We start from the raw sequence: 16,336 nt of genomic DNA, 5'->3' as shown, positions 1-16,336 counted from the left end.
AGCTCCACAGTAACCAGGTGCACTGTGGCAAAGGAACTCACGACTTGTGGTTTGTTGGAGGCACAAGTGCAAGTTCCTGGTTTGAACTAGGACGAATAAGGACTCCAATATCGGTCTTCCCTGAGCCATGTAGGTGCTGACTAGTCACTAGGGGCTTGATGCAGTTGCTGGCACATAGGGATCTAGTGCCATCTGATGTGCTCCAGGATAGCCAAGGCATCTACATGGAGCTGGCAGAAAGAACAAGACTTTCTGGAGAGAGAAAGTTGGGTATATCACATGAAATAAAGCTGGAGGCCAGGCAAGATACCCTAGGGCATCTCAAATGACTCTAGATACCCATATGGGGGCCAATGAGCTGAGCATTTAGTGGTTTTGAATAAAATTAATCAAATTCTAGGCTCTGCTGACTATAAGGGGAGTTTAGAGACCTAGGTCACTTTTAGACACCTACACTGAAGTGTCTTAATCAGAAACTGAATTGCATTTGGAATGGTGCTCCAAAAATTTCTGAACTTGCAAGTAATTCCCTCATGGGAACTGGCACAGTCTCCACAGTGCTGTTATTTGGACAGGTCTGCAATTCCAGGGATTCAGCACAAATCTGCTAATCCCTGGCAAAATAAAAAGAACATAGCATTTGGTCAAAATATTTCTGTTGAACTCTAATTCCAAATGCAGTACCAAGACTATAGAGGATTCAGGTGATTTGAATACCCTGAGGAGACGGTAGATATGGGAGCTCTTACTCCAACTCTGCTGAGAGTGTTCTGCATCACAGGGAAAGGTCAAGCCCACTTGAGAATGGGAAGGGAGCATAAGCAGTCTATTCGAACGCAGTCATTAACTTGGTGGTAGGTTTTATTTGTTTTAGCATTCCCTACTCATAATTTAGACCAATTTGGGCTCCACTAGATGCAGTGGTTCAGTCTAAGAAACGCTGTGTAAAAGGGACATAAACTACATCTTGATAATTGCATATAGGGAAAGGAACCCAAATACTTATTGGAAGTGGCACAATTGGGTTTTATACTGAAGGGCCTCAGAAAAGTGCGAATTGTAAAGCACTTGGAATACTTCTAGAGTTTCTTGGTGTTATGAGCCAATCCTCATTCCATTTTCACACAAAAGCAACTCAACAAGAGTTATTTTGAAAGAAATTAACTTCCACTGTCAATGGACATGCCAATATAAGCTAAGTCTGGTCTTTTTAGTCTTGCTATGGCATTTAACCAGCCCACTTCACAGCTGTGGAAAGTGCCTCTAAGCCACTCTGAGGTACAGGTAACAGAATACATTGACCCATTTCAGCCACTGTATATAGATACATAATAGATTAATTATACCTCGGAATGTATAAATCAGCACAGTCAGTCAGTGTAGCTGGGAAACAGCAGAGAATCTGGATCAACATATTGTGTACAGATAGCACATTAAAAGCCATGAAAGCAAACAATTCTTACTTGCTTGAAGTCTAGTTATATATTCTTCCACTTTTTTATTACGTTTTGCATTTGTGTATTCTTTACGAGCAACAAAACCCCTGTAAGCTGAAAAGAGATGTCAAAAATTAAATAATCCATTAGGTATACAAAAGGCTGTAAGAATTAAAAAAGTCTGGAAGGAATTACAGACCTCCATTAAAATATTCATAAATATTTTGCAGCCTTTATCTTTTAAAAAAATGGCAAACAAGCACAAGCAGTAAATCTACATAAAAACTACATTTTCTGATGAGTAAAGTTATTATGAATGAAATGAATACAAACCACAAGAGAATCAGAATGTAAAATAAGATGATATTTGAAATGTATTAAAAATTTCAGTTGATGTCTCCATCAGCAGCGTAATTGCTCTTATTATCTAGGACGGTTAATATATTTTATTTTCATGATTATATTATAGAACCTTGTCAGAGCATGCCAGAATATTATTACTAACAGTATCATCTGTGCAATAATGTCCTTCCATTGTTAAAATTGCCTTTTAAATGCAACATTGATAAACGTAACTTCAGTAAAGAGATTGTCATAACCTGGTTAAAAGAAATTTGTCTTCATAAGAACAGATATCATCAAGTATAAGATATTTTGTCAAATGTAACAGCAGGCAAACAGCAAAATCTACATCCAGCATGCACATCCATCTATCAACTGTACACACGCACTAGCTTTAAGCAAAATGTTAAATGTTTTAAAGTTATTACCTGACTGTATTTTAATAGCACTTTGTTCCCTTTGTTCCTTTATCTTTTTGTATCTCCTTGAACCCAGCCACCCTCTGACATAAGCTTGAATCAAAATAATCATGTCAACTGTCTCCTTCCGCATTAAATTTAGCTGCTCCACATGATAGTATTTGAGGAATACCTTAAAAAGAGTAGGCAGATAAGCAAAAGTTTGTTATCCTCCCTGGCCCTGTATTCACTCCATCCATTTAACATCAACAAGAGTTACAAGTTGGTTTCAAATGATGAACAGACTCTTTAGCTGTAGTATCTAAAGGATCCTTCTTGTTAAAGATAGCATTTTGATTGTTTGGGGTATTAGTTCACCCTGCTTGCCCCTTCAACATCCTTTGTCAGTCTCTGCTTATTCATGGTTTCACGGGAAGATGTTTTAAAGTCCCAGTGCAAAACTTCAGTCTGTAACTATAAATCTATTTTCAAGGCTATGAGGCTGGAAGTTTTGCTAACCTCACAAATCTGATGTGTGTTACATAAATGTGATCCAAATCTGGAACCTTCAACCTCTCTGTTTTCCAATTTTAAATCTAAGGCATTGTTTATTTACTATTTTTCTTTTATCGAGCATGAAGCTCATATAACCTCTGAAAAACAAGTCCAGCACAAGGGATACAAACGTATTCCTGGTGTATATTAGGAGAAAATAAAAGGTGTAGAAAGAGCTTGTGCAATTAAGACAACACTCGTGCTTATTTTGCAGAATTCTCTCCATCTTTGATCACTCATTGGTACAGATACACGTTAACCCTAATTAAAGTAAACATAAGCTATAGCTCTCACACCTCAAGGTATGCTTCCTTTGGCTACATGTCCATTAGCCTCACTAAGACAGCAGAGGAAAATAAAGGTTGAGGAGGAGGTAACTTCATGGCTTCTGTCCCATCTATCCAGGAAAATGTCTCAGAAGAACAACAGCTGTTTCGTTTACAGTGAGGTGATTTCAAATAGTTTACGATCCATTTCTCTCCCTATCTGTATCCCTCCTGGGCACTTCTGTTACATTAGCAAACAGAGAGACTTGGTGCAGTACTTGTCTGACGCGTCTTTTCTCTGGCAGACCTCCGGAGATCTGTCAGCTGGGGGTGGGTGTCCCTCTGGCACACTGGGAAGACTAGTGAGCTAGAACCAAAAGCAAGAGTATGGGAACAGACATGTGTTTCTCTAATAACGAAGTCTTCCCTCCACTTCACATACGTGGGATCATCCTGCTATCTCTTCCCCCAGTGCTCAGCAAAGTCTGCCACAGAGGCCCCTGGCTGGAAAGCCAAAACCTTTTCCTCTCCCTTTGTGAGTCTGATTGCTCCAGGGAAGAAGTACAACTTCTTTTCCTTAAAAAACTTGGACTAATCTCACTGGGATCCTTATTACCACATTTTTTGAAAGAAAATGCAAGCAGTGTCATTGTCACATACTGCTTTGCACTGTGGCCTCACTAAAGCTGATCAGAATTTTAAGACTTTATGGGGTCAGGATTTCAGCCAGGTATCAGGGAACAGTACCCAGCAAAAGGTACCAAAGAGACCGAGAGCTACCCCTACCAAATGGGTGAGAAAACAAATTGCTTAATAAGTTCATAATGACATACTGCAATAATGCAGATACAGTATACTAAAAAATTACTTTGGTTTTTCCAAGAACCCAGTTGTCAAGGCGGGCTTTCTCCAAGATGGCAGCACAGGTTTCCGGGCTGACAGGAGGATCATCATTTGTTTTGTAACAGATGAGGTAATACCTAAAGACAAATATATGATTCTTTATTCCATTAATAGCAAGCAATAGATGCAAATACATTTAAATAATAAAAACAGTTACATGAAAGAAAACATAGCACTGAAAAAAACAGAACAGTGTGTGAAAGAAATTGCTGTGATTTATATGCAGTACTGAGAAACTCAATCAAAAGTGGATGAGTGACATATTGCACACCCTGGAGGGTTGTTTAATTCTGTATCAACACCAGAAGGCTTTTAAAAAGTGTGCAAGCAGACTTGTGCACCAGTTCTTTGCTGCTCTGGCTCTCTGCATGCTGTGAAAATGATTTCAGTGGCAAAATAACAATATTTCTGAAGTTTTTCTGCCTAAATTAGCTTATTTCATATCTAGAAATGTCATGAAAATTTCATATTTTCATGTGCTAGACCCTCTACCTTTGAGATAGTTAAAATGATGTGAGATGCATCCCAGCTCTTGTTACCTCCTTGGATTCAGCTTCGCAGATCCTTTTGGAACATATACGTGCTGTTATGACATATCATATGTAAGCATTTAATCTGGCAAACTCATTACTCAGAATTAATTCTGATTAGGAAAAGAGGTCAGGATGCTCATGCATAAAAATTACCGGTAACATACCAGCTCAGCTGCTGAGTAGGAAAGTTCTTGTGTGTTCCAGGAGTTTCCAAAATGCTCCGTAACAAAGTGAACCATACCTATCTTGGGTTTTTAATTCAAGAAAATTACATGAATTATGTTTGCTTCCTGACAGTACATTCTGTTTTTTTCTTGTTATTCAGCCTTTATACACAAAGCTTGGGTTGCACCAGCTTTAAATAACGGTAACAATTACCTCATGGAATAATAAAAAAGACAATATTGATTCCTGCATTACCACCAATTCCTACAGCTCCTTTTTTTTCTTTTTCTTTTTACTGTATCATGAATTGGCTTATTTTTATTCTAACAAAATAATTTTGCCATTATCCCAGGTCTATCTGTAACTCTCACTTATTATTAAAAAAAAGACAAGGAGATAGATACTTAATAAAAATCCCTTTTTGTTTGAGGGCCATATCCTCAGTGCCAGAGATCTGCACAGCCTCACTCCAATCAGGGGCACACTCTTTGGAGAGCCACCCCGTCATGTTCACTGCTTTCCTCTTTTACCTGAACAGTAAATTTTTTTTTATAAAAAGCAGAGACCAAAACCCACAGCACATCTTGGTGCAGTGATAACTACCTTTTCCCATGCTGCACTCTTCCAAAACAGTAATAGTCCCAGGATTATTCTTTCCAGAAGCAGTACTATAAAAACTTCACTTTGTCTTTGCTCTCCCTCGTGCTCCTGCAGCACTCTGCCGCTAGCTCGCTGTTTCTAGTGCACTATTTTAAGTGCTTCTGTCTGAATGGGTGTTGCTTGCTTCTTGCCAGCTTTGATCTCCATTCCATAAATCTCAGTTCTGATTGAGGCAAATACTCAGGGTCTTTATTTGTAAGAGAGAAGTACAGATTAAGTGCTCAAGATTAATTTTTTTGGGGCGGAGGACGAAGAGACAGTTAAAGGAATTGTAAAACCATAGTGAGTTCATTACTCTTCTTAACACATGACTAATACTTAGAAATTATATTTTAAACAAAATTATGCACTTAATGAACTTCTCAGCCCTAGATTAGCAATACCAAATTATCATCCACTCTGTACAAGCAGATGCTGCACAGAGCTAAACGTCAGGAGGTAGAGAAACTGTGGTGCTCCTTGGGTGCTATTGCTCCAAATTCTCGGCTTTAATTTGAAGCATTACATTTCTAAACCTCAAGTCTTTCAAGAAAACGTGCAGATCATAAGCAAGACAATTTTTACCCAAATGAGCAGCGAGCCTGAAACAATCATCCTGAGATGCATCATCTTCCCCTACCAATCCAAAATGGGTCACTAATCTTACGCCTGAACTACTCTTTCTATCTAGTCTGTAATCTTCTTTGTCACAGGAAATGTCTTTGTATTTTTTCTTTAAAGACTGTACCAAAGACACTGCTGATGCTTAACAAACACTGGGCAGCAAGGATAGTAGAGAAAAAGGCTTCTTCATATCAATATTACCGTTTTATGAAGTTAGCGAACAGTATACGGTGTGAATAACCCTGTCTTCGAATTCTTGCTGTCTCCAGAATTCCCGTGTAACGCAGCTGAACCAACACTTTTTCTTTATCAAACTTGTTTGCCTGACGGTCGTTGTTTGGCTTGATGCACCTGACAAAATGAGGCTGGCCGACAACCATTTTGGATAACAAATCCATCAGAGAATACTGCAAGAAAATAACAAGATATTTATAAAGCTTGTATATAGGTCCATGTGTAGCTAAAATTTTATTTCATGTCCAAACCCATTTACATGTATACTACTTGAGAGAAACATTGATTCCAAATGGATGCACCAAATTCCACCCAGAACATTCTCACAAACTGCCATAATGTCTAACATATGATAGAAATTCTCCTTAGACTTATTTGCTTCTCTTGGAGTCTTGTTAGGTAATTACATCCCATTTTGTCTTTTTCCTGTTGTCACCTATTTGAGGATTGTTATTCACCCAGAGAGTAAATCATCCATCTACAGATGGGAAGTGGAAGAGCAGCAAGCCAGTAAATATTGCCATCCCTTCATTAGACTGGAGGGAACTAAGGCCACCCCAGAAGAGGGACTGCTTAAACTGCTCTTGATCTGGCATGTCCTGTTCATTGTATAGGTTGATGATGATACTATAGCTGCCCTGCCAAGAGGAAACTTTTGAGGAGGGCAAAACCAGAAGTACACAAAATCGCAATTCCAAAATTGCACTTTTCCCACCTCACCAGGGTACCAAGCTAGCAGAGGGGATGCAGTTTGTAGCTCCCCATGCCAAATGAAGTGAATTCGGATGTAAACAACCTTGACTGGTGTTTTGTAAAATTGCTTCATGGGAGGATCTTATTAAAACACAAATGAAGAGGCTCATTCCTCAAGATTCAACCTGACTCAACAGGAGGAGGCAGCCGGGAGGTAATACAGTTCAGCAGTAGGTTGGATATATGAAACTAGTGTAGGACATCAAGAGCCATATGTTTCCTATTAAAATGTGCAATACCATTCTGGACAGACACTGCACTATGCAGCAAAGTGCTTAATTAGCTTCTTCACTAGTGTGCCAATTGAATGACACACTAATGGATAATTTTTTTTCTCCACTCAGTCTGAGGTGGCAGATGCTTTTCTCATTCACCCATAGATTTCTGCATATAAGTAAACCTGCGGGGCTGAAGGTGAATCATCATTTAAGATCATTAGGTAGCATGACCTGAGCAGGAATTTCCACTACAGAAAATAATAACAGAAAAGTGTAAATATAATTAACTCATTTGCAGCCTCTGATGCTAGATGTGCTGGTAATGCACTGAATCAGAGACATTAAGTTTCACAGAATCACAAAATGGTTTGGGTTGGAAGGCACCTTAAAGATCATCTAGTTCCAACCCCCCTGCCATGGGCAGGGACACCCTCCACTAGACCAGGTTGCCCAAAGCCCCATCCAACCTGGCCTTGAACACTGCCAGGGAGGGGGCATCCACAACCTCTCTGGGCAACCTGTTCCAGTGCCTCACCACCCTCACTGTAAAAAATTTATTCCTCATATCTAATCCATATTTCCCCTCCTTCAGCTTAAGGCCATTACTCCTTATCCTGTCACTACATGCCCTTGGAAACAGTCCCTCTCCAGCTCTCCTGTAGGTCCCTTCAGGTACTGGAAGGCTGCAATTAGGTCTCCCTGGAGCCTTCCCTTCTCCAGGCTGAACAACCCCAACCCTCTCAGCCTGCCATCATAGGAGGGGTGCTCCAGCCCTCTGATCAGCTTTGTGGCCCTCCTCTGGACTCGCTCCAACAACTCCATGTCCTTCTTGTACTGGGGACCCCAGAGCTGGTCGCAGTACTCCAGGTGGGGTCTCACAAGAGCCCAGTAGAGGGGCAGGATCACCTCCCTCGACCTGCTGGTCACACCTCTTTTGATGCAGCCCAGGACACGGTTGGCTTTCTGGGCTGCAAGCGCACACTGCCGGCTCATGTTGAGCTTCTCATCAACCAACACCCCCAAGTCCTTCTCCTCAGGGCTGCTTTCAATCCATTCCTTGCCCAGCCTATAGTCGTGCTTGGGATTGCCCTGCTCCATATGCGAGACCTTGCACTTGGCCTTGTTGAACTTCATGCAGTTCGCACGGGTCCACCTCTGAAGCCTGTCAAGGTCCCTCTGGATGGCATCCCTTCCCTCCAGCATGTCAGCTGCACCACACAGCTTGGCGTTGTCAGCAAACTTGCTGAGGGTGCACTCAATCCCACTGCCCATGTCGCCAACAAAGATATTAAACAGTGTTGGTCTCAACGCCAACCCCTGAGGAATGCCATTCATCACTGGTCTCCACTTGGACATTGAGCCATTGACCGCAAGTCTTTGAGTGCAACCATCGAGCCAATTCCTTATCCACTGAGTGGTCCATCCATCAAATCCATGTCTCTCCAATTTAGAGACAAGGATGTCATGCAGGACAGTATCAAATGCTTTGTACAAGTCCAGGTAGATGACATCAGTTGCTCTTCCCAATGCTTTAACCCCATCATATAAGGCCACCAAATGAGATTCAGTGATTTCCATCTACAACTTCAAAACACCATCCAGCTTTGGAGCACTGTGATACCTAGGTTGAAATTATCCTTCACAGTCCACAAAGCTGTGCAATTGTTATCTACTGAACAGAGATCTCGCTCCTTACTCTTCTCTGTCATAGATGTAAACGAACTCTTACAGGTCATGAACATCACCTCAGCCATCTTTATGTTTTTTGCTAATTAAGAGTTGGAAATTCAGAGCTGAGCCCAAGTGAGCCAGCTCTGTGCATCACTTTGGAGGAAAGAATGCTCTTCACAGCTGTTTTCTATCGCAGGACCAGCAGCACATCCAGTGCTTGGGAAGGTCAAGAGCACTGCTGAAGGAGCCACAAGGATGGACTCAGGACAGCCTGTAAGCAGTGACCATCAAGATCTTTCTCTGGAGCTCCTGCTCCAAATTAACTTAGCCCTCTTCCTTTTTAAACTCTTAAAGAAATGTTATACTACTAATGTCCAACCTCCCTTTATCTCCCTTAATGGGAAAAGAAGTGGAAGATTAATATTTATCATCATACATCATCATGACAGAAATGTGGCTGTGTAATCAAGTACAATTAAAGATGAAACATCACAACCTCTGCTAGATATTTGTACTACACAAACCACTGCACCATATATGCAGTTCACAAACTCTAAATGGATCACCGTTCACTCTAAGTCAACAGGTGCATTTCAAAAGGTGAAAGAATAAACATTCATTCTACTCTAGAAAAAAGTATTAGAAGATTTGATATCTTACTCTAAAATAAGAAGCAACTGTCTGTGTTTTCATGCTGGTCGTCTCTCTTGGATGATGTCCAGTATCTCCTGCTTCATTCTATAAAGTTGAAGAAAGAAAATGACACTTTTTATCTATGTTAACTTGTAGTGCCCTTTCCAATGTCACAACAAAGGACCCCTCAGAGAACATCATTAATTAAAAAAAAGCATTCTAAACAGAAAATGTTACAGCATGATCACTAGCACAAATCAATTACACCAGTATGTTACATTACTTTGCTACACAACACGCAAACGTTCACACACAGAGGACACAATTTGATAATGGAGCATCTAAATAACTGCCACAAATAACCTAACAATGTCTCAGGTCCTGTCTGTTATTTCATCATCACTGTTATTTTGGTAGTTCTCTAAGGAACTTCACTATACTCCACACCAATATTTTAATTTCTCTTTCTGCTATAATAGAGCTAGGAAATAGTATTTTTCTGCCCCTGAAGTTGTTATAAAACTATAGCCAGAAAGAAGGGAAATGTTAGGTTTTTACCTCACGGAAGGAATATGAATTGCACAACACAAAGATATCCAGCTAAACAGAAAAGAAAATAGGAGAGGGAGAAAAACCAAGGAAGGGGTTACTTGCTTACTTTTAGTACCAATAACAGTATTGCCTTTCTAGTTTAAATTAGGGTTCAGTGCAGAATCATGAAATCAGTTTTCTTACCTTTGCATGACTGATTGATTTCTGGGGTGTCCACATTTGGTAACTGATTGTTGTTTTGCTTTTAGTGTGTGCCAGGTTACCTATAGGAAGATGAAAGAAAACAACCTACCAAAATGCTTACATCTCATCTAAACTAAAAACTATGCTGAATGCCCTTATTCATGGCCCCCAGTGTAACCATATGATTATAAAGGTTGTTGACTTTTTTGTAGTATGTCCTCATTTGCCTTTTCACCCTCAGGAGGGAACAAGCTCTGAAGAAGTTGCATGAGGATGGAACGTGGGTTGAACTTTCCTCTTTCAGCACTTATGTCACCTACTAGAGCAAGAAAATAAACAAACATAGTGCTGCAGAAGGTAAGAAAGATACATCTTAGAGCATCCATGTGGTTTTACCCTAAGGATGTTGTTGTACTATTCTAGTTCTAAGGTTACATATATATTAGTTAAAAAAAAAAAAGTGCTAGCACCCTTCTCTGTCCCTGAAGGCAAGTGACATGGCACGACTCAAGTCTATACAGTTTATCCCCATACTCCACTACTCTTTTCACATCCTGGTAAAAATAAGGTTGTATCTTTCCACAGAGCTTACTGGAAACCATCGCTGGCCTGTGCTTCCTCTTGAAGTGTACCTGGGTATTTCTGGGAGACTGCTAGCTGACATGGTCCAAAACTGTCCATGGGGAGGCATGCTAACAATTCATCAGAATGGACAATCCTGTGGGAGTGTTTCAGCTACTGTTCACCGTCCCTGTTTGGTTTACTAGCATAGACATAGTCTTAAGACTCTAACCTTGGAATTCTTAATCAAGTAATACCTTTATTATGATGACTTGAAGGAATAGGTGCATTGGAGTGGTTTACATAGACACTGGTCTTCTAAAGGAATAATGAAAATTCTGTTGAACTTTCCATCATGTCACTCTATGTTGATAAACCCCAACCATTCCTGCACACTGCCATTGCTTCTGCTAATAACACCTCTGGAATCTCACTCTCCACTGGGAGAGCCTGTAATCTCTCTGTGCTCAGCTACTATCAGCAAGAGCTGGATAAGAGTTGGATAAACAGCTGCAAATATATGGCATGCTGAGCTAATGTATCAAGTGCTAAACATCCCTTGGGCTTAGCTGAATATCACAAGGTGGGAAGGAAAGAGAGAGGGTTACTCACACCTAACTTTAGCTATCTGAACGTGAGGTGTCTACAGGATCCCCGCTGTATTCAGTGGAGACAGGCACCTTCGGGGACTTATCCCATCCTAAGAGAAATACCTGAGATAGAAAAGGTGGGCTGGACTCTGGGTAAACCTCTACATTTCCACTGATTCTAGATGAATAACTTCGATCAGAAATCTAACTTTTAGTTGGCTATAGCTGGATGGTTTGGGTCAGTTTTGGAAGACAGCGTTTCATAACAGTTAACAAGAAGACTAAAAGAACCTTCAGAGTTATCTTGCAAAACATTACATAAGACTTGGGATCAGTTCTTGGGACTATCTGGGCCCTGACTTTGGCTCTACAGAAATCATAGTTTAGTATCTTAGCAGATATCAAGAAGTCAAAAAGTTCAGGCAAGGACACTGACCTCAGTGTTTTCCCAGGAACACTGACTTAAAATAGACCTTCAAGACCAAATTTTGCATTCCACCAGCAAAGCTCCCTTTGTGAAGAATAGGAGCCTTGCCAAAACCTCAGTTTCTGTAAGCTACGATAACATTTTAGAGAAATTTCCATTAGGGTCTTCCAATTTAGCTTTTCTGTTCTACTACATCTCCCATGTAGAGGAACAAGACAGTAATGTTGTAAAGTACTTACTGTAAAGCATCAATGTCATCATGCAGGGAGTAATAGCAAACTGGTTGTAAGGAGACTTACCCATCATCTTAAAATGACGGGTAGGACACTGCGTAAGGAGCTGGTTCAACTAAGGTGCAACTTAGGAGTAATTTCTGTAGAGCCAGTCATATTCCTCCACCCCAACTTATGAACTCCCTGAGGAAGAGCTCACTACTAGGACCCCATCGGTTACCTAGTGTAAAGGACTAAAAGACTGGGGAAATAGAGGAGTGTCTCCTCACTCTTTGCAGCACATGTTAGGAGCCCCAACCTTGGTTCTCTACTACTTTAGAGAAAAATTGCACTGAGACAAAACAGGCAATTTATATATGCCCTGTCCAAAAAAGGCCAGTGACTTACCTGATCCTTTCTGTTCAGTCCTCAACTCAAGGGATGCACTCCACTCCCTGTCTTGCTCCCCTACCCTGAAGGGAGGACCCTGAAAGAAGCCTCTACCACTTGCTTGGCACTTGACCAGACCAATCCCTCCCCTGCAGCTTGAGATGGCTGGGGCTCCATTCTGTATAGATTCTAGGGTTGGAAAGTTAAGCCACAAAGTGTATAACGTCATCAGCAAACGGTCACATGAAACCTAGCAGTGGTCATGAAGGCTAGAGAAGAATAAGATTAGCACAATAGCAATACCTGTTTTTGTAAGAGGATGAGTTACCAGCTGTCGCGTCAGATTGTTTTCAGATGATCGCAGTAGCAGCACAATATCAGCTGGCAGAGTATCTCTATTTTTGGCTAGGAATCCACTTGCATTATATAGAACCTGTTTTAAAAGTGCATTTATGCATTTTCCAGGCTTTTGAAAAGTAATTGTAAATTTAAGCACTCTGGCATGTGGCTTTTAATATATCAAGATACACAAATAGTTTTTCAGCCATTGGCCTCGCTCTTGCTTACAGTCTTTCTTTTGATCACTGAAAGTTTTAACTCTTTAATACCAAGAACCATTATGATGCAGATCACTAAAAGCAAATCCATCATTCCAAAGTAGCTTGAGACATGTATTTTCCCTAATGCAGATATGTTAATATTAGTTTTAGCCAGTGTGGATTCATCACTATGACAAGTGTATTGTACTCCTCCTTTACACCAGTACATGTGTAAATGTACAATTAACAATGCACTTGATTTCAACCATATCACACAGGATTTCCCATATGATTGTACAGTCTTTCTGTCCCACTCATAGCGTGCTGTACCGGACTCAGGACTTACCACTCTTCCTAGACATTTCTGTATTAATTGTAGAGGAAGTTTGCAAAATCACAAACTGTATATTGGCAATTGAAATGTCTCTAAAAATTCCAGGAATGATGTACCTAACTCAGAATGTACCTCCAGGACTCTGTCAATGATGCTGTAAAGGACCCACAAGAAAACCTGGCCTGTGAAGAAGGGTGGAAGATACTGGCATGTATAATTTAGAAAAAAACCCTCACAAAACAACCCAGTAACAGTCTTAAGTTACAAAAAAGGCTTGTAAAGGAAGAGGAAATAAATTGTTCTCCAGTTCTACAGTAAAGAGGACTAGGAGTAATGAACTTACATCACAGCAATGGAGATATAAGTTAGACAGTAGGAGAAACTTCCTAATGAAAAAGCTTGTTGAACACTGGGAAGGGCTGATGGGGCCCTGGTGGAGTCCCCATCTTCAGTGGCTGCTATCCGGAATGATACGGGGAGAGCTGGCTCTCTGCTCCTCAGCAGTAAGGTATGCTATGCTGGTAAAGGGTAATTCAGCTGGAGATGAGATTCAGAGGAGTTACTGCAGGCCTTTTGTAGCTGGCTGTCTTACACAAGGGGCAAGTTACCTTCTGTCACCTGATGGGCAGTATGTTGCCTCTTTCCAGGCCAGCTGCTCCAGCACTGCTCAGACCCAACATAGTTTCCTGTGTGAGACAGCAATGCCCACTCCATACCCTTTAGAAGAGCTCAAAAGGAGGTGGGATCTCCTGCTTTCACAAGGCAAGATTCAGGTGACAGTGGCATCTTGCTGCAGTGCATCAGCAACTCTTCCTGAGTTTGAAAGGCATGTGCAGCAAGTCATCTTGTACAGCAGGGCAAGACGCTGCTCATCAAACGAAGCAGAAAGCAGGGCCTGCACTACCTATCTGGCTGATGACAGAGTACAGAGCTAAGTAGGGCTGATAGGGTGTAGGAGGTAGTAGAAAGAATGGAGCTGGATCCTGATTCGAAGTAGTGGGAATAAGCATGGCACAGGACTTTGAGGAACTAAGGGGAAGAGCACTGAGTTGCATTACATAATGGTTAAATTTTGTTTTTCTATAATACAGTCAGTTCATTTACCTGGTGACATTTAAGAAAAATACACTCCTGCTATTGCTTTTTTTTATGAGGGAAAATAACTTTCAATTTACTTTTGATGTGTAAGGCACTGCCAACATTTCCATGTCAGGCCTGAATAGATGAAGACTGAGAACCAGCTCAGCTGACCTCTTCTACTTCCTTCCAGCCCTGCCATTCCACAATTCCCAACCAATATCATTAGGTTTCTTACCTTTCCTGCATAATGATAAATCCCAAAGGTTAGATCTACTCTTTTGGGTCTCCAAAAATATTTTGACTTCAAATTATCTTCAAATTTTTCTGAAAGAAAACACATAGCTTATCTTACTGGAGTTACTGTACAATAATTGTCTTCTGAATCTGTATCCCTCTAAGGATATTGCCTGACTTTTCAGACAATGCAGAGGCACAAAACAGACTCTGATGTTTTTAAGGACAAAAATACTATAATGGTCTTGTAACAAAAGGCACTGGATAGAGAATATGGGAGCTCTTGGATCAGTTACTTTTTCTGTATCAATTTTTTTCTGTGTGACCTCAGAAAATTGCTTGCCTTTCTAAGCTTTTGATCTTCATATATGAAACAATGTAGTAATCCTTCCTAAGGATTCCTTGGGGAATTGTCAGGAAACATTTATCAACTGATTAAGAGCCTCTGTACTGTAGACTAAAATGTATGAGGATAGAAAGACAACAAGCTCATATAATTGCTTTAGCATGGGCATCATTACTGGATGTTATTAGGAGTTGTGATTGGGTGTTGGTTAAAACTCTCATCTGACACTTTGCACATTCAAAAATGAGTAAAACAAGGACAGAATTTATCTGCACAGAAACCCCACTGAAATAACCAAATCAAATGTAACTGCAACTACTCAGCACCGGAATAATCAGGATCTGAATGACAACATATTTAGGTGTTTTAATTTCTGAGCAGAAAAAAAAAAGGAAGCATAATTTGCTGAAAGGCACTGAGGCAGGTTTGCAGCCATTACCCTTAAAAAGTACTAAAATTCTTGTTTGGATATGGCTCATCAAAAATCTCAGAGCTGAACACGACTCAACTTTGAAAACAGCGTTCTTGGCATATGAACTGAGTTTTAACTCAGTTTGATCTTTATCCTTCAAGCCCTGCAGCTAAAAATTCCTGAAGGCAGGAGAATTCAAAACCTGGATCAGCACCTTAGGTTCATTTGTACTCTTGATGCTTCTCTATCAGCCTCAAAGACACATCCATCCCTGCAAGCATGTCTCCCTCAAACATGCTGTGACACTGGAATGTGGGCTCACTGAAAACATACCTAGCATAAAGCCTAAACCGGACAGGCCAAAGAGAAATCTAGCAGAGAGACGTCCTGCAATACTGTGAAATAAACCATATACTTACCTACAAGTGTCTGATCTGTTGCTTGTGGGAATCGACTTTCCTCATCCAGCAGGGACAACAAACCCATTGGTTTCTGCAGGAACATATCTAAGAGGGGCCTGTTGTCCTCATATTCTATAACTCTTGCATCAACACCTTCATATAGGTATTCATTCTGTAACAAGCAACAGAAGGCATGTTTTGTCTGTGTATACAGAACCACTTCAGAAAATAATTCACAAACTGTCAATTGTAGCAAATTAAAACTACATTGAAAAAGTATGCCCTGGGGCTAAAGACATCAAGGTTTTGCAGAAACAAATGTCAGTTGGGTTGTATCACACTGTCAGGCTATAGATTTTAATTTGCCTTTGGATATGTAAGTGCATCCTGTGGCATGTTTGGTAAAGTAAAATGCTTTCCAGGAATACGCAAGAATTAAAGAAACAGAGTTGAAGAAGATATAGTGTTTGCAGATGTGTGTCTATTTACTCAGTGTCTGTTTACTCAATGTCTATTTACGTCCCTCATCTGCAATATAAAAAATATTTCTTAATCATTTAGAGCTACATTTACATTCCCAATTTGTTTCTCAGATCTATGTGATGTACAGTGAACACGATTTACAAAAGTGACTACAGATTACAAAGGCCTCATTCATTCGATCCCCCTCCTCTAAGACCTGGAAAAGTTCTTATGTGGAGAAGT

At 40.5% G+C, this 16,336-nt stretch overlaps 1 protein-coding gene across 1 annotated transcript in view; it reads right to left on the bottom strand.

Moving 5' to 3' along the window:
* The window catches only part of MYO3A (myosin IIIA), a 121,633-nt gene that overhangs the window by 19,640 nt on the left and 85,657 nt on the right, over nucleotides 1-16,336 (bottom strand). Inside the window, exons 20-29 of the mRNA XM_054816423.1 lie at nucleotides 15,650-15,803; nucleotides 14,474-14,562; nucleotides 12,589-12,718; nucleotides 12,304-12,474; nucleotides 10,106-10,185; nucleotides 9,398-9,475; nucleotides 6,063-6,268; nucleotides 3,866-3,977; nucleotides 2,207-2,369; nucleotides 1,464-1,550 (exon numbers count right to left, since the gene is read on the bottom strand). Coding sequence (XP_054672398.1) covers nucleotides 1,464-1,550; nucleotides 2,207-2,369; nucleotides 3,866-3,977; nucleotides 6,063-6,268; nucleotides 9,398-9,475; nucleotides 10,106-10,185; nucleotides 12,304-12,474; nucleotides 12,589-12,718; nucleotides 14,474-14,562; nucleotides 15,650-15,803 — 1,270 coding nt within the window. The remainder of the gene's footprint in view (nucleotides 1-1,463; nucleotides 1,551-2,206; nucleotides 2,370-3,865; nucleotides 3,978-6,062; nucleotides 6,269-9,397; nucleotides 9,476-10,105; nucleotides 10,186-12,303; nucleotides 12,475-12,588; nucleotides 12,719-14,473; nucleotides 14,563-15,649; nucleotides 15,804-16,336) is intronic.

This window comes from Grus americana, chromosome 2, assembly GCF_028858705.1.
Source record: "Grus americana isolate bGruAme1 chromosome 2, bGruAme1.mat, whole genome shotgun sequence".
In the NCBI taxonomy this organism is placed as follows: Eukaryota; Metazoa; Chordata; class Aves; order Gruiformes; family Gruidae; genus Grus; species Grus americana.
Note: the sequence above shows the minus strand (reverse complement) of the source record. Positions and strands in the feature narration are given on the sequence as shown.